We start from the raw sequence: 19062 nt of genomic DNA, 5'->3' as shown, positions 1-19062 counted from the left end.
ATGATCAAAGGACTGGGAAGCTGCCATACGAGGACAGGCTGGGAGAACTGGGTTTGTTCAGCCTTGAAAAAAGGAGGCTTAGAGGGGATCTCATCACCATGTACCAGTACTTAAGGGGTAGCTACAAAGACGACAGAGATTCCCTTTTTACAAGGAGTCACATGGAGGGGACAAGGGGGAATGGACACCAGTTGCTCTAGGGAACATTCTGATTGGACATGAGAGGAAGATTTTTCACAGTGAGAACAGGCAACCAATGGAATAATCTCCCCAGGGAAGTGGTTGACTCTGCCACATTGGACCCTTTTAAGATTCAGCTGGACAGAGTGCTGGGCCATCTTGTCTAGAATGTGCTCTTCCTAGAAAGGTTGAACTAGATGATCCCTGAGGTCCCTTCCAACCTGTGATTCTGTGAAAGTTTGCTTTCCAGAATTTGCTTGTGAGGATGTCATTTGCTTATGAGGATGTCATCTTATATGTAGCTGCTCTGAACAGCATCAGGAAGGCTGTCAGGTAGACCATAGAAGCAAAATTGATTATGTTTTCCAGTATATTTAATATGAAGGAAGAAACATTGCAATATTGAAATACATTTATAAGAAGCAGTTTCCTGCTGACCTAAGTTAAAATATACTGAAGTCTGTCTGCAGGCTTCAAGGGCAATAAAGATATATAATGGGTACTGTTCCTCCAAGTGCAAAATGCTAAAAAACGAGGATGCGCTAACTCCATTGAATTATTGCCTTGCTCTTAGATACTACTTAATATTCTTTCAAATACAAACTCTGTATACATTGTAAACAGTAACTGAATTATGCTACTTTAATGGAGATGTGCCCTAATCCCATATCTCAGTTTCTTATTTTTAAATACTTCCTTTAATCTTCTGTAAAGAAAAGGTTTCTGTTACTTGGCTTTTGCTGGAGAGTGCTGATGTAGTCCAGGAGGTGTTCTAGCTGTTTAGAAATCCACTCACTTTTGTTATTGGAAGTACTTATGAGTTTCTTTTCAACTGTCATGTAATAAGTCAGCTAGATTTATGATGACTAGTCACAATGATGAATAGTGAGTGCAGTAGCAGATTTTTTTCTTTGCTACTGAATTTTGACAGAAGTTCTAACAGATGGCATTACAGACACAGATTCTTAGCTCTTATCTCCTTAAAGGGAAGGTTCCTACCGACACTGAGCATCAGGCAGCAGCCAGTTTTTTTCGTTTTAAGCATTCCCAGATGGGGAGACTTAACAGTGTCAAGGTGGAGGCAAACACAGGTTTTATGTGACACTGTTCTGTAGAAGAGAAATGTTATGATATTTTCATAAGTTACTGTATGTGCTCCACAGAATTAAAAAACTTACAAATACAAGAACTTATATGTACTTGATCATTCATGAAGTAAAATAACCACAAAGATAGGAGAGGTGTTATGAAAAATTTCTTAACCTTGGGTTTTAGTTCAACAGAAGTTTGACACAGCTATGGCATCACTGGAGTACAGAATAATTTTGATAGCTCTGAAAATATTTGTTCCCAGTTTTATCTTTGCATAGCATGATGAAGTTAAAATGGAGAACTAGATAGATATTTATTTAACTTTCTCAAGTGCCTGTCTAGGAGTTAAAAAATATTCTCTATGCAAAGTCTCTTTACTGAGCAGGAGGAAGTACGTAGTTAATAACTGAGTTGGAAATTACTCCAAATCCTACAACTGTGGGACCTGGTTTTCTCAGTAAAAGAGAAAATCCCAAGGGCTGTATTTTCTATACAATTATGAAGATGCATTAATGCACAATTACTAGGAACTTTTATTACTCTTAAACTAGTAATGGTATCTACAGGACAACTTGAAATTTATAGTCAAGAGCTTTTAATGTTACATCTAATGTCTTTTCTACCAAAAATAATTGTCTGGTTTATTATGTTGTTATCCAGACAGCCTTAGCTGCAGTTCAGTTGTGAAGGATCTTTACTCTTCAAGGGTTTTTCTCTTGCTTCAGTGGCACGCTTTTCTAAGGAAGACTTCTAGACCAAGTACGTTCTGGAAGTTGTTTACTCCGATCCATTGATACTTGAGATACATGAATTTTTTTTTAACAGTCTTTTTTGAGAACCATTTCCTGCTGGGCGGGGGGGGAGGGGGCAGGAAATCACAGAAACCAACACTAGAATGAAATGGTGAAATTTACTGTAGGAAAAACTTTAGTTTAAAAATAACCTTTTTCTTCTCTGTCTTTCATTTCTATCTTATCTGGAGGGAAGCGGAGGTAGCAGACAGAGGGATGGGAGGCATCAACTGTGAATGGTCCTAGACATCTCCAGTAACTACCATATATCTCATTAAGGATTTTGCTTGTGTGTGGAGTGCAGAATATAGATAAATAGCTTTCTGTGTCCCTGAGTCAAGAGGAGGAGCTTTTGTACCATCTGTGACATGTATTGAAGTTAGAAAGCTTGCAGGTGCCTGAGGATGTTTTGTTATCTGTGTACAGTGGGGCAGTAAAGAAAAGTGCTTCTCCTGGTGGAAGTCCTGAAGGGGTGGGAAAATATGGTTTAGTTTCAAGGTCTGCCGTGTGATTTGCTGGCAGCCAGTATAGCTCCAGAATCTGGCATGTGAAGTGGAATTTTTAAATCCTTTCCCCCTCTTTTCCCATCTCAGCAAAGCTGAAAAATAAGTTGTGTAGATTTCAAGAGTATAACTTTACACAAGAGAAAACTTCCAAGTTAATGTAGTCCTTACCTGATCTGGCAGTACCGATTACTCATTAACTAAAAAGCAGAAAGCAAAGATGCATTTTTCCTATCTGCAGCATGCATACATTAAATGGGTTTACACAGCATTATGAAATAGTGAGGATACCTTAGGTCCCACTTCTAATTTCAAACAGCTTATGTCAAAACTTGTAGTGATTGTACTTTTGAAGGCCAAGCAGTATTTTGTATGTGCTGCAGAAAAATCAAAATTAGGAATTCCTGGATTCCTGTTCTCAGTTGTTTCTAGAACCTGCAGACAGACAGTATACGTACTCTGAGAATTAGTTTAAGAAACTGTTGAACTACAGAAAAACACCTTTAAAAGTTATCTGAATTATTGGCAGCATTGTAAATGCAAAACTGCAAGTTGATCTGCCTGAATCACAAGATGTAGGAAGCTTACTGCTGTATTTCAGAAACTCAAAATTGTGTGCTCAAGGCTTACTGCTGTCTTCATGTGCTAAGAAGAGTTAGGAGGGCATATGTGGCCTTTTAACCGTGTGGGAAAAAAAAACAACAAAAAACCCAAACAACCCAAGGAAAAAGCTACACCACCACCTCACCACCACCCTACCCCCACCCCCCACCCCCCGCAAAAAAAAAAACCAAACAAACCCAAACCCTATCTTTGTCGGTCTGTTTTTGTTTGGAGTGATAGGAAATTTGATTGTGACTGAGTAGGTTTTTACTACTCTCTCTGCTGGTCTTTTAGCAATATTGGGCAAACTTCGTTGGGCATGACAGGTTTTTCCCCTTCCCTGCCCTCCTGTCTTGCATAACAGTTTGATCTCAATGAAGAAGCTATCCAGTGGTCAGGGAGAGAACGTTATATACGGAAAATGTCACTCCAAAAGTTAGAGTTCACTTTATTTAAGGGGTTAGAAGCTGTATCTTGCTATCCTGTCTAGTTGGTAGAAGTGGTGGGAATCTGGGCATTCAGTATGTGGAGCACGGAACTTAGTATGATTGTAAATGCGATGCTGAAGGCTCAGTTTTAGTTCTCTCTTAGTGCCCTCTCCGCTTTCACTGCAGGGTTGTATGTGTCTCACGAAATACTTGTCAGCATAAGGTATTAAGCAAGTAGGAACTCCTTATTTCTAGTGTAGGAGGTACCATTTAACCCACAGGCAATTTAGTAATTTTTGCTAGCTTTTGTTTGAACCTGCCTAGCAGTTTTTTGGTCTTAATGGCTGAGGTATGCCTGAAGGTAGGGCATAATGGACCCACTCTCTTCTGTCTCTTTTTGTACAAAATCCAAGTACTGGAGCCCACGAGGTGGGAAGGTGAGCTACTGAGTAGCAGAGTCAAAGAGCTTTTAAAGAAATCATAGCTGACTATTTAAAGCATATTTACTGCAGGAGGGATTTGGTACCACAGTCTGCCTTCCTCTGAAAGTGAATGCCACTTATTTGTGTGAGACTTCTTTAAATGAAGATGGTGATGAAGAGAGGGAAGAGTTGGTCAAAAGGTGACCAAACTGAGCAAATTATAGGCAAGAATCTATCAAACAGCAGCACAAAAAGGTTATGATTAAAACAGTTCTCTATCAGAAGGCTTCACTTCTTCCAAGCACCCACTTGGTGTATCCTGCAGGGTGCACAAAATATATGTGAATTGTTACAGTCATTATTCTGCATGCTTCTTATGTTGTTGTGTCAGCATCTGCCTAAAAGGAACTTCTGCCTTTCCTTAATCATTCTGACTGCATTTTTAATAAAGGAAAAATGTATTCACAATAAAGTGTTTAACAGTGTTGGAGTGGCAAATTAATCTCATGTAAAAGCTTTCAAAAGGGATATCTCTTCCTAGAATTTTGTTACTGTTATCTCCAAAGGCCTCAGTGTCGTAACTGTTACTAAAATGCATCATCATGGCTTCATTTGCATCTGTTCCTGAGGTGTCAGTTAATGTCTGATGCAACACATGGGAGTGAATACGTGAACACAAGAAAAGAAAAAACAGTGCTTCAGTTGTGGTGTAAAGAAGCAAAACATTCAAGATAAATGATTTAAGCCATTTTTTGTGAGCTGTAGAGAAGGCATATTCCCTGACAAATAGGGAACAGATAATCTACAACTCACAAATTCCTGTCCTGGCTTGCTCTGATCTTGGGTAACTCATTATGCTGGCATTATCAAAAGAATTTAGTTGTAGAGTGCATTTAATGAGAATTGAGCATTCACATCTTTTTCTTATGTGTAGAATGAGTGCAATAGGCAATGTCACCAAAACTTATAACTCAGATCTTATGGAGAAGAAATCCTTTTTAGTAAAATTGTGTATTAGTACTGATAATGCTGTTGCTGAGCTTTCATTAAAAGACAGACGTTGGTATCTTGTAGTTAGTCGCTGGAAGGCAAATTTTGTTTGAGGAGCTTTTCAATAATTCTTATCAGCTATGAATTACAGCACTTTTATGTATGGGAAGGCTGGTCAAAATGAATGGATCAGCATACCCTATATACTTCTGACTATTCCTGTTGTTTGTGAAGTATTTGTAATACAGCTAGTATTGCAGGTGCCTGTCTAACTAGACCTCTATCAAGGGAAGCCAAGTGACAGTATACTGTAGGCAAGCACCTGAGGTATGTAAAGTACTGGACGTCCATACCTGTGCGGTTGCACATGTGTGTACACGTGTACTTCCCCAGCATTATGAAAAAATGACATTCCACCTATGACAACCACTTTTTGTCCTAGGACCTGAGCCTTTTTGCTCTACCTTTTATACCTTCACCTTTTAACAGCTTGTGTCATCTTCTAGTTTCACGTAAGTTCAGGCTCCTATGCAGGGTATGAACAGCTTTTGCTATCGTTAGGAGCCATATTTGATCTAAGTTCCCTCTGTGGCCTCATTCATACCAGTATTACTACTTGTTACAGCAATGTTTGTCCCAAAGTACAGTGAAACTTGATGAACAGAAGGGATGGACTTTGGCTGTATAATTGTGTTGCATAAACTCCTATTTTTATTCCAAAATTGCATCTAAAATTGCTTTAGAAAGCTGGTCTATCTGTGTTTATCAAATGTATTTGCAAATACCTAGGATTAAAGCTATCATTTATGGAAGAAGAGACATGATCCTGCATTCTGACAGAGTAACATGATATATGATATAATGGATTACTTATCTTGCCTTACACAGGCACCAAAACCCCAGCTTATTCTGTGGCCAGTGGGCCTTAAAGAAAGCTGCATGGTTTTGATTTTCTTTTTACTTCTCTTCTTATGGCCCTACAGTTCTCATGAGAAGAGACACTGTGCTATAACTGGTCTGCATACTGCTGGTTGCTTCTCCCTGTATCTCAGTGGAGATGTTCTCTGAAACTGCCTTACCAGTGCAGGCACTAATTTTTCACTGGATCTGTAGGAATCTGTAGGGCCTTAATTGTCGTACAGATTGCCTTGAAGACAGACCACCTAGTCAAAAGATACAGGAGAGAGGGAGGAAATGCATTGTGATCATACAAGCTGTTTCCATAGAAGAAAAAAAAACCAACCTGACCAAAATAATTAGTAGTGATAATGTTGTGCAACAAGTTTTATTTATCTGGTGCTTGAAATGCATTTGTAGGTGTCACTTCAATGGAGAGGAACAGTCACTTGGGAAATGCCTCTTTGCTGACGCGGAAGTCATGGACACAGCACACGACCAATATGATCAAGCAAATGTCAGTTTATTGCAGACACAGCATGGTTAATATAGCTCTTTAACCACCTTATCACACACAAGCCTATCGTTAATTGGTCAGCATGGCCTTGGGCTTTCAGCGTCAGCAACTCCTGAATGTGGATTGCCCTGGTTTTGCTACACTGTAACGAGACACTCCTGCCAGTGATATGGGATATGGCCCCTGTTGACAGAGAAGCGTGTATAGAAGTTTATGTTCCCATCTGGATAAATATCTGCTGTATAATCTTTCCCTGTTTTTAGATAAGTGGATTTCAGTCTTCTGAACCCTGCATGGCCATTCGAACAATACTGGGGAAGGCTTTCTCCTCAGGTTGTTTTCTGAAGGCAGAGGAGAGGAGCAGGAAGGCTCCTCTATCTGACTGAAAAAGTTGTCAGTATGTATTACTGTAACCTGTTACTGTGCTTAACTAGGAGTATTACATTTAGAATATTCAAATGCTGGTAAGCCCTCTTAAGGGAAGACATGTCAATATAAGGTGAAATACTGCTTCTGGGAGGTTCTAACACAAAGTGCTCAGTTTCCACTTAAAAGCTTTGTATGTCTGAAATCACCTTTCAGATTTGACATATCACTTTTCTTCAAAATCTTTCAAAGCACACTGTATAAACTATAGGTCCTTTTTTTTCCTGCCAAGAAAAAAAACCAAACTAAATTATGTAGCTGCAAGAAGACAGTGTTGCAAAAGAGTCTCAAGAATAGGTTACTTTTGCTCTGTTTTTGTCATCCTTTTATGTTTCCATTGGTTGCATGAAGTGAACTGTGTAGTGATAGCCAGCTGTAGTAGGTGAGCAAGGACGTGGCATCTTCCTCATCCTGCGTGGGTTTGGTGGTAGCAGAGCAGGAAGAGAATGTCAAGGTAGTAGGAGAAAATTCTGCTGAGGTCATTCACAACCAAGGAATTAACCAAGTTTGCATGTCCTCAGGAAGCTGGCATACTGATCATAATTGAGAAAGTAGCAGTGGTTATATTCCTGGATGTGTCTGATGGGCCTTGTCATGTTTTCAGGATGGTGCAGGGTGGTAAGTGCCCATCTGTGCTGCTTTGCTAAAAAGAATAATTTTGGTATTCAGGCCCTGCACAGTGATCACAAGACACACTTTTCATAAAGTGTAGTTTATGTTGCACCTGATATAGCACAGTGAGCAGCTGCCAGGCAATTCTGAGAAGAGCATACATCCCAGCAAATTATGATGCATCTGGGAGTGTGAATTTTCTTTTGCTCTGCAAGACTGAGAGAGCTTGAGCAAATCTTTCTGAAGATGTCAACCCTTTGTGTATGAATTGCATCACCCTGCTAGTCTACAGTAGAGAAACTGTCACTTTCCTATGATGTCATTGAGGTGGTAGTGCATATGACATGAGTTGTCATACATACCAGTGCAGCATTTAGAAGCATCTGAATTGATGCTGCAGGAGATGTGTGGCACCTAAAAAAAAAAGTCTAAAAAAAAAGGTTGTGCTTGTGTTACGTGGGCATGAATTCTGTAATGAAGTGGTCACACAGCCAAACAGGAGAAGAAAGATGTGGCTTCTGTTCAAAGTTCTCTAACAGCCTAATTTTTGTCACTGGCTGCAGTTCGCAGGCTAGTGCCACTTTCTTCAGAGACCTCATGTTCCATACTATGGGGATTTCACGTAACTAAAAGCCCTTGCATTAAACTAAACACTTGAAGGAAAAGATTGTATGTTGGAGCTAGTAATACTCACTGTCATGTTAAAGAACTCTGAATCCTATAGGGTAAACCTGGATATTATTTCAACATAGTACAGTAGTTAACTTTCCAGAGGTTCTTCACTGAACACTGGAATGCTGTTTTGGTGTCCCCCCTCCCCCAGTATTACAGATTTCAATTTTATTAGCATTACTTCTAATTAAATTAATTTGTTTACTTTAAATTACATTTATTAGACTTAGAATTTTATTAGTACTAGGTAGGTTATGAATACATGAATGACAGTTCTTCTGCCTGTTACATGTTTAACTTTCTCAAGGTGGAATCCTGTATATTCTCCATTCCCAGAACAAGCCTTGGCTGCAGTGCCTGTGTAGCTGTTGTGGGTACTCAGTGGGTCCACCTCAGGTTGAAGTTCCTGGTGGTTCTGCTTTAGCAGTCTGAAAGGATTGAAAAAGAAAATAAAATTAAAAATTTTCTATCCCTAAACTGTAGGTTGTATACAGGCAGGAACAATTTGCTTGCAAAATTCACATTGAGTTATGCACAGGTATGTCCTACTGTGTGTATGAAGTTTCATAGTGGTGCTGCCACAGAACTATTGTCACAGATTATTTGCTCATGTTTTGCTTGTGCATTTAAAAAGGGTTGGGTTTTTTTTTTGCATTAAAAACAGGTTTTTCCTCTTTGTTTCAGTGTGCAAGGATCCACCATATAAAGTGGAAGAATCTGGGTATGCTGGTTTCATTTTACCAATTGAGGTTTACTTCAAAAACAAGGTAAGAAATCATATACTTTTCATGAAAAAAAAAAAAAAATCACGTGCAGTTCAGGGTTTTTAAAAGATTTGCAGTTTAATTCATAAACTCAGTTACAAATTAGGTTTACAGGTATCTTTGTCAGTGCTGTTCCTCAATTCAAAGTCACTGTAACTTTTAGAAACATGTAATTGTGTTTAGTAGATTACCTGATAAAATAAAGAAGTTGAATTCAGTTGAATTATGCCCCACTCAGAAGTGGACAAACTTTAAATAATGCTTAAGGAAGTTCAAGAGCAACTTAAACTTTAAGAAATGAAACCTCTCTTGATTATGTTGATTTCATAATGAACTCATTGTTCTATTTTAGTATTGCCGATCTTCTTAATTTGTTCAGGTTTTGATCTTTCAAAAGGCTTTTTTTTTCTTAATCGTGCATCCTCAGTCTGAAAAAACATTCTTTTATATTGCATGTAAACATTGATTCTATTCAACTCAACCTTACCAGGGATACAGTTTAAAAACAAACCCAGTGCCATTCTACAAAGCTTGCATTATTGTGGTATCTCAAATTCTGAGTCTAAGTAAATGCTGTCTTACTGTGGGTCTCCTAGACAGCAAATACAGACATTTTCTTTAATGTACTTAACAGGGTCTGTGTTACAATAACTCATTCAGATAAAAAGAATTGGATTGGGATGCATCAAAGAGCAAAAAGCTTGCATGGTTTAACGTACAGTACCTTACTAACTGTAATATTTCAGGTTCCTTTTGTATGTCATGTGCCTTGGTGGAGCTATTATTATACTTTGCATGTGCTTCTAAGATAACTGTGTGTTTATTTTATAGTATAAAGATGTAGTTTTACATAATTGCTTTGATCAAGTCACTGTTACACCTTTAATGAGTTGAATGCTTGGTAAAAAACTAAAACCAAAGGAAAATAGAAATGCATAGTAAAAGGCTTCTGCTAGAACCCTGGTCACTTAAAACTTGTGTTAGAGTACAACTTTGTTAGCTGTGTATGCCTTCACACAGATACTCCAGTATTATTTTGTCTTTCACAGAAAGCTCTATCAAGGTATGAGGTGTGAATAACTCTGCTCAGGTACTTCCTAAGCTGCAGGTTTCGAACAAGTAATTCTGAAATGTTCCCTGTATCAATCTGTGAAGAGCAGGGCTTAGTCTACCCTGTTTGCTGTTGGAAAAGGAAACAGAACTGCCTCAGTGAGTTGATTGGCTTTTTTGGTATGCTTTTTAGCTCTCTCTCTACTAGGGAAACAGTTTTGATTCATTCAGGAAATCTAATGAAAGGCAGCCCATTCTCTTTAACTCCTCTGTTAAAAGCTCATGTCAGAACTGGGCAGACAAAGTCAGAAGACAGTGAGTCAATCATTGAAGCATCTCTACAGAAAGCTTCCTGCCCAACATTTCTTTTTTTGTTTTTCACTCAGACTTTTGGCTGCCTTTGCTGACAGTGGAGACCTGCAAGTCTCAGGAGTTCTCCAGCAGGAGTTGTGACTTAGACTGAGATCAAGAGGGCAGCAGTGATTACAACTCACCTCACCCTCAAGCAGCATGTGGAATTAGGAAGTCTGCAAACATCCCTCACCCCTATTTTGGTGTCATGGAATACAATAAGCAGCAGTTGGACTGTGAATCAGCTAGCTCTTCACACAGCTGCAGCAGCAGGCCCTTCCCTGGGGTCGGTACTATGCAAAGGAAGAGTGGCACAAAAATTGAGCTGGCATTCCTGAGCCAAATTACTGCTTTCTCCTGGCTCAGCTACTCTTCCTCCCCTAAACCACTTCACAGGTATCACAGTACAGAAAAAGAGGAGATAGACAGAAGGAGGAAGAGGAGACAGACGGTCATCACTTATTCAAGGTAGCCAGCCACCTTTTAAATTTTTGATTCAGAAAGTACGCTAATGAATAGAGAAGACAGTGGTACAGGAAGCCACCTGGACTATGGAGTATTAAAGGGTGCCTGTTCCCAGGACTAAGCAGAAATTGGTAGAAAATCTAATAGGCATTTCACCCTGATAGAAAATATCCCAAGCTTTAGAGAATTAGTGAAATGACAAACAAACCCCGCTCCCAAATTCAGCAGCAGCAGACTATAGTTGTTAGCCATTGAGACAAAGTAGGTGAAAAAATGCTTTTGGGTCAAAAGACTTCTACTCTAGAAAATGCAGTCCATCTGGGATAAGGCTTATAAACTGCAGTATATTCTGCTTTCACTGTCACACTGTTTTGAAATAATGGCAGTGGTACTGGAAGTCCTTTGTATACTAAAAGTCTGCTTTGAAATCACTGGTTATGTTCATCTAACTTTCCACAGAATTCTTTGAAGATTCCTATATATAGATTCTTATAACTTTACTTGTATGGCCTGTGGCAACGTTACAGTTTTCTAAGCGGATGGGAGTAAACCTCTTCCATTTTGTTTCTGCAAGAAATCATGGGTTAATCTTGCTAACAAGAAATATCTTCATCCATGGTTGCATTAGAAAATGGTCTGTCAAGAAAATAGTTACTCTAAGGCAACTACTCTCTTCTGTCTTCAGAAGCAGAATACTGCAGGCCTTTTATTTCAGGCCCCTTCTGTTGTCTCTGCTCCAAGTCTCAAGACGGAGCAATGAGGATGTCCCTTTGCTGTGTTTGAAACCTCTAATTTAACTTTTAGAATAACTGAGATTTTTACGCTTTCTGTTTTTTACATCCTTGGAATCCTGAATCAAAACTAAACATTTTTTTAATGTGAATTTTTTAAACATCTGTCCCTGAACAGAGCACACATTTTGTTTACACATTTGATGGAGTGTTGGATATGTGCTAAGATTTTGCTCTATTTCTTCCTCCACTTCCCTCATGGTTCCCTTTTTACTAAATCTTTTCCTGAATTTCACCTTTTAGTTGTGTTCTGCCTTAAGATTGGCATTCGTTTGGTGGCTTCTGTTGCACATCAGGATCTTTGGAGAAAGGGCTACTTAATATTTTCTTTAAAAAGCACTTGTATACAGCTTCTAGAAGGGACTGTGTAAATGTGTAACACAAAACATATTTAGTTTCTTTTCTCTGGTATTACAAACTGAAGTCTATTCAATGCCACTAGTGTCCTTTTTCAGGTGAGGCTTTCTCAGGACAGTAAAGCACTGACGATTTTTCCCAAGATAAATTTGCCAATCCTATTCTTTCTTTCTCCATATTGGTACAGGGAACATTCAGTTTCACTTTTTTCACTGCAGTGGCAGAGAATTTTAATTGCCTGGAAGCTGTGGTGGAACACTTGAATCTAGATGGCCACACTTGTTCAAGGCAATGAAGTTTCATTAATAAATGAAGACCTCATACATAGGAGATCAAATATAGTTGACTGCAGCAGTTTCATTCTTACCCCTTTCTACAACTTGTGAAGAAAACAATAGTGTATGGCTTTGGTGGAGGAATTTGTGTTCAAAACTCACTGCAGTGTCTTCAGTGCTATCTAGGGCTCAGAAGTGTGACTGTGTTAAGTGTGATTGTGCTGGTGATTGAGTTGCCTTGTGTCAGCTGAATCGTGATACTCGCCTGTATGTATGTCTGTAGCCTGTGCCAAACATGACATAACACTTTCAATTAAGCCTTCTCAGGACAGCTTGAAGTTCGTGAAGTTCATGCATTTTACCTTGTGTTATCATGGGCTTATAGGAGCCTCTCTGATTTATTGTAGCTCAGCTGATGCTTGGTAAATTCCATCATGTGTCTGAGAACACAGAGAATGGTTAAAAATGAGATAATTTTTATTTTAATTGACAGTCTTTATGTAGCCCTTTTTTTCAACTCAGTTAGTTTGGTGCTATATGTTTCTATCTGGTTATTTTCAACCCTCAGGAAGAACCTAAGAAAGTTCGATTTGACTATGACTTATTCCTGCACCTTGAAGGCCACCCACCTGTAAATCACCTCCGCTGTGAAAAGCTCACATTCAACAACCCAACAGAGGAATTCAGAAGAAAACTGCTAAAGGCAGGAGGGGTGAGTCCTGCACCCATGTCAAAAGCCATCACAATAAAGATGTTGCTGCTTATTGCAGGTGCATGATTAGTATGATAAAGATTAACCTGACGATGACACAATGGGAAGTGGTGTTGTGATTAACTTAGTGTGAGATCTCAGAGCCTGTTGTCTTTCAGTGGAATGGGTGAGCAAATGAACATGTGCCTACCTTAAATACGCAACTGGATATCTGTCTCCACAACCAAGTGATTTATGTTAACATCTGCAAAAGCAGAACTTAGACCTTTTTAAATGAAGCATTCCTTGCTTGACTCTCCAGAGATATGAAATACAGGACAGCTACTGTGATGGGAAGAAGTAATAAGAAAATAAAATATTTCCCATTTAAAGAGAAATGGTTCTATATTAAACAGATTAAATTCAGTAGTTATAAGGCAGAACAAGTTAGAAATTGTAAGTATAAATAAAACTACTTAAATCTATATAATGTGTCCTACACAGTCTGAACCAGAAAATTTATCAAGACTTCTTTGCATGTTGGTAGAATTAATTGATATGAAGGAGCCCAAAGGAACTTTGCCCATTTGGAGGGAGGACAGGGCCAAACCTTTAGGTTTACACTTCATCCATTATTGGAAACCATTCTGCTGTGTTTCATGCAATGGCAGAATCATTCATGCTGGCAAGGACTGCCAGAGGCTCACCCATGGGGTCACACCAGGCTGCTTGGGACTTCATCCCTCCTTGCCAGGGTGTGAAACCTCCCCTGGATGAAGGTGGCCTCACCTCCCTGTGCACTGGCTCCACTGCTGGGCTGTCTTCCTGGGGAGAAGGCTTCTGGAAATATCCAGCCTAAGCCTCTCGTGTCAGCTTATGCTGCTGTCTCTTGCCCTCCTGCCACACACCACTGTGAATAACATACTGCGTCTCCCCATCGGTGCCAGTGATGCTGTTGGCCTGAAGCCATGCCCACTCCCAGCTGAACCAGTCCTGGTCCTGCAGCCTCTCCTTGCCAGGGCAAGGGCTCCAGCTTTACCATCTTGGTGGCCTCCCCTCACTTGCTGCCATTTTGTTGGTGGTGTTCCTGTGTTGGGGACCCAAACTGGAAGCAGTACCCAGGTGGGGTATGACAAGCACCAAGCAGAGGGTACAGTGCCAGCCCTCCCCTGGCTTTCAGGGCTGTGACCTGCTCATGAGACTCCAGGCACTGCTGGCCCTTGTTGCTACCCAGGCACACGGATGGCCCCAGATCCGTTTGCTGCCCTCCACTACCCAGGGCCAAACCCCTAAAGCACTTTCCCAGCCCTAGCCTCATGGCTTCAGGGCTCTGCCTTGCTGGATCAGGGCTTGGCATTTGTCATTTGTCCTGATGGTATTTCATGAGGCAGCTGTTTTCCCATTCCTCCAGACTGCCTGGGTCCCTCCTAGCGGCAGCCCTGCCCTTGAGTGTCAGCTGCTTCCCTTCCCCAGTTGGTTGTCATCTGCAAACCTCATAAATAAGTGTATGTTCTGTCTTCTCCTCCAGGTCACTGATAGAGATGTTAAGCAAGCCTTCATATTGTGAGTTTACTAATGTAAATGCCAGTATTATATTTTTGAACAGTCATAACAAAAATGGGTAGCCCTATTTGGCATAATTAGAAAATAGTAGGTTCTGGACTGAAATAAGAGGGACCTAGTATGAGAATATTCAGTCTGCTGAAGAGTATCTTTGAGAGCAAAGCAGTAAGTAGCTGCTGTAGTCTGAAAGACCTTGTTATTCTCCTGGAGAAGAGAACTGTTACAGCTATAGTTGTATTGAAATAGAAGCATGAGCTGTGTTTTGTGTTTGCATTTATTTGGAGCAAGAGGGTATGCATGTCTGGACAATGTATTGATTCTTTACTGTGTTTGCAAATAAAACATCAAGATTGTACTCTGGAAAACTTCATGAGCCACTACTTTAATATTAATCATGTCAGGTCAGTTGTTAATGGACAGGTTTTACCCACAAGTGTAATAAATCTAAATGATGCCAGCAGGGACTTAGGGTAGGTGGGGGTGGTTAAAAAGCATCCCTTCAATTGCTCATTTTCTGTGCCTTCTAATTTTAGGTTTCTTGAATTAACAAAAGCAAAAACGTTGCTTAATTATAAACAATTAAGTGTGGGGTGTTTTCATCAAATTATTTCCCTGAATATATCAGCACGGTCATTCTTAAAATGCTTTGCGTCATTGCCTGTTGTCTTCTGGAGGCTACAAACTGCTTGCAGGTTTTTTTTCTTCTCCATTTTCCCAACTTCATTCCAAGAAATGGTGTGTTGTGTCGTCATGTCCCCCCCCGCCCTTTTTTTTCCCTTAAACTATGTATTGCTTTACTTTCAAGGAAATAACATAAAATAATTCTAAAATGTTTTCTATTCCCTTGTGAAATTTTTGGTTTAAATAGGAACAGTTGTTCAGGACAACTGGATTTTTATTGTTACTCTTAGTGCTTTCAGATGAACGAACTTGTTATTCACTGTAAAATGATGTGGGGTGCAGCAGACCAGGACCACAAAAAGAAGTCCATTTGTCTGCTACTGATGCACAATGAGTATAGTTCCTCTGCAGGACTGCTGAGTCATTGCAGTAATGGTTCATTTTTCCAGGAATTCTAACAGATATCTCATAGCTCTTACTGAAAGTACTATTTGAATTTTTCTGCAGTACGTTGTGGGGAAGCTCACCAACCTGTTCTGAGACTGCTGTATGAAGGTGTTCTTACATTACCAGCTCAGTAAATGAAACTACAGCAGGTAGCATGGTGTGGATCTGTGTGACGCAAGATTATTCCAGCTTTGTTGATGGTCTCCTTCTATTCAGGAAAATGAAAAAGTAGCAGAAGCTCTAATGTGCCTTAATAAGGAGACTGTGTTGATCTGGAGCAACTGTGACAGCTCGTGCAGTTTCTAACTGTAAGTGTCTATGTGGGGTGATAGAGCTATGACTCCTACACATCAGGAGTGACATGATGTGCATTTGTAAAAATTGGATATAAGAAAGGACCAGTTTTCATTGAACATTCTGAGGCTGTTCCTCATGCTTTCTGTACTGGGATCTGAAAAACAAAGTTTTGTTTTGAAACTGGGTGGTTTTTATTGGGTACCTGGGCACTCCAAGCTTCCAAACATATTGGTAGATAAGTGATGTCTTCAACTGGTCTATGTTTTGTAAAGAGACTTCTGAATCAGTTGTTAGTAGGTTTATGTACAGCTATTATGCTTTCATAATTTTTCCCAAATTGCTGGAAAAGAGATAGTGGCAAAGGGCTCCGGATTATATTGGGATAATTGGTGGTGCACAGTTGTTGTTCCCTGATCCCTTCCTTTGTTCAGCAGTGCATGGAACTACATAAATTAAATAGATGCCAGTTTTTCATTCTATGCATTCAGTTGACTTGAATAGCAAACTGAAATGCCGTTAGAAGGTGCCTGCAGCTCAGGTATTATGGAGACTGGTCACTTCAGGTTGATGAAGCAAGTAGGATCATTCCTACCCAATAATGTAAATACCAGTGGATTTCCTTTACCCACTGTCTTTCTGGGAAAAATAAGTTTTCCTTTGCCTTTGCCCAGGAAGCTGTCTTTTATTTAAAACAACTGGTAGACAAAGGTTTTAAATACAAGCTCAACAGCTGCAGGATAGGGAAGTGGATGTTTGGTGAACTAGAGGCAATATACCACTGGCAGCAGATCAATTTGAATGTTTGTATGTGTAATGCTTTATAGGCACGTATAACAAAAGGAGAATAATCTTTCTCTAGGGGTGGACTAGCAAGAAAAGTGTTGGGGGTGGGAGAGAAGCTGTCTTACACATCTGTCCATAACTGCAATGAAAGTAAATTAGCTTATGTACACTTGTTCTGCTCTGTGGTAGGAGCTGTTTACCATAGTGGATAATACAAACATGATATTGATGTGATACTTGTATGCTCCAATATAGCTATAGTCATGCATTGTCTTAATAAATTTTTCTTAGGTTATTAGGATGAGATCTTATTAAACCTTATTTTGATGTTATCATATTTTTCCTATGTTGAGCTAAAACTTCTGTGGAAGGGCTTAATAGTGGTGATGTAGGAAACCTCCTAGTTACACTGTTAACCAGAAAAAAGCAAAAATAAGAGAAGAGTTTTCTCTTGTCCAGGTTTAATGTTGTGTGGTAAGTAGCTGCCTACACTGATGCTCCAGTTTTCTTTTCAAAGAGAAAGTGAGAGCGAATGCGGCTCCTTCCATCTCTGACATGCGTTATTTAAATAAATCTCCTCCTGAAACTGTCCATTAACTGCATTCTTTGGTGTCACTGGAACAGATGGGCTTTGGAGCAGGACAAGGGAAAACATCAGTGGGCATCTGCATTTTCTCCTTTTTTTGTCCACTCACATCAAACAGTTATTCTATTAATCAGTGCTGCTATTGGTCTTCCTTCTCTTTGTCTTGACTGGTATCCTCTGTCATACCAACATCATCTTCCCATCTTCACTAGATTGCAGGCTGGCTTTCTTGGGAGTTCGCCTCACCTGCTGAGTTTCTGTATGCCTTACGGAATAGTTCATCTAACCTTTTTTTTCTTCTCTTCTGGAACATCTTCTAACCCAACAGTCATGTTTGCATGATGGAGCTTCTCCTGGACAGCACAGGGTATCTCTGAAAAATAATTACCGGTGTATCATCCGTGAAGTTGCTGAGGGTTCACTCACTCCCACTGAATTGTTAATCAAGAGATTACACAGTTTTGGACTAAGTGTTGATCCTAGAGGGACACTGATGGTCACTGGCCTCTAGCTGGACCTCACACAGCTGAAGAGAACCATTTGAATCCAGCAGTCCAGATAGAATCATAGAATCATTAAGCTTAGAAAAGGCCTCTAGAATCAAGTACAGCCATCAGCCCTATGCTACCATTTCTCCTAAACCATGTCCCCAAGTGCCACGTCTGCATGTTTTTTGAAACCTCCAGGGATGGTGAGTCCACCACCTTTCTGGGCAGCCTATTCCAATGCCTGACCACTCTTCCAGTGAAGAATTTTTTCCTAATATCCAATCAAAACCTCCCCTAATGCAGCTTGAGACCATTTCTTCTCATCCTATTGCTAGTAACTTGGGAGGAGAGACCGACACCCAATCACTACGACCCCACCCATCTCATAATCTATTTGTCTAGTCCATATCTCACAGATCTGGCTGTAAGTAGGGCAGGATTGTTCTTAGTAAAACTATGCTGACTGATTTCAGTCACGTTCTTGTCCCTCTAGTGGCTGGAAGCCACTTCCAGCAGGATTTTCTCCATCTTCTTCCCAGGGACTGAAGTGGGACTGATGGAATTCTTGTTCCCTGGATCTTTGTTCCTGAAGAGGAGTGTGATGCTTGCTTTGTCTCTAGTCATCAGGAACCTTCCCTGATCACCACAACCCTTTGAAGATGATAGAGAGCTGCCTTGCAATCGTATTGGCCAGCTCCTTCAGTACCCCTGCTTGCATTCAGTCTGGTCTTGTGAACCTGGAGTGTCCTTGTGGATGAAGTGCATCCTAACTCAGACCCCTGTTGTAGGCACTGACTCACCACCACAGACTCTGTGAGGATGCTCAGGTACCTTGGAGGCCTCAGGAAACAAGGTCTTACTAGAGAAAACAGATGCTAAAAGAATGTTGAGTATGTAAGCTGCATTCTTTGTCATGAGGTCTCTTGCCCCATTGAGCAGTGGGCACACAATTTCTTTAGCCTTCCTTTTATAGCCTGTCTGTTTTTAGAAGCATTTCTTGTCATTCACGTAATGTAATATTAGCTGCTTTCTATGGGTGCAAAGAACTTCTGTTCATGAGATTGTTCCTGCCAACTGGTAAAAGGTAAAATACGTATTTTTTAAAATTACATTTTAAACAAAGAAACCAACGTGGATACATGGAATCATAGAATGTCTCTAGTTGTAAGGGTTACATAAGCATCATTGAGTCAAACTCCCTGCTCCTTTCAGGACTACATAAAACTAAACCATATTACTAAGAGCTTGAACTTTGACAGGCTTTGTGCTGTGACCACTTCCCTGGGAAGCCTGTTCTAGTGACCGACCACCCTCTCAGTGAGGAACCTTTGTCTAATGTCCAACCAACTTCCCCTGATGCAGCTTCATTCTGTTTCCTCATGTTCCAGAGAGAGGAGATC

At 40.1% G+C, this 19062-nt stretch overlaps 1 protein-coding gene across 4 annotated transcripts in view; it reads left to right on the top strand.

The window, feature by feature from the left end:
• MLLT3 (MLLT3 super elongation complex subunit) overlaps window positions 1–19062 on the top strand; it is a 131695-nt gene that overhangs the window by 57622 nt on the left and 55011 nt on the right. For 2 of the 4 annotated variants that reach the window (XM_064439630.1, XM_064439629.1), the window contains exons 3-4: window positions 8818–8900; window positions 12755–12898. In XM_064439630.1, the coding sequence (XP_064295700.1) occupies window positions 8818–8900; window positions 12755–12898 (227 nt within the window). Of the gene's footprint in view, window positions 1–8815; window positions 8901–10333; window positions 10585–10694; window positions 10767–12754; window positions 12899–19062 lie in introns of those variants that run through there. The other 2 variants (XM_064439631.1, XM_064439632.1) reach the window with 2 other exon arrangements.

Source organism: Phalacrocorax carbo, chromosome Z (assembly GCF_963921805.1).
Source record: "Phalacrocorax carbo chromosome Z, bPhaCar2.1, whole genome shotgun sequence".
Taxonomy (NCBI): domain Eukaryota; kingdom Metazoa; phylum Chordata; class Aves; order Suliformes; family Phalacrocoracidae; genus Phalacrocorax; species Phalacrocorax carbo.
This window is presented reverse-complemented; position numbering and strand designations above follow the sequence as displayed.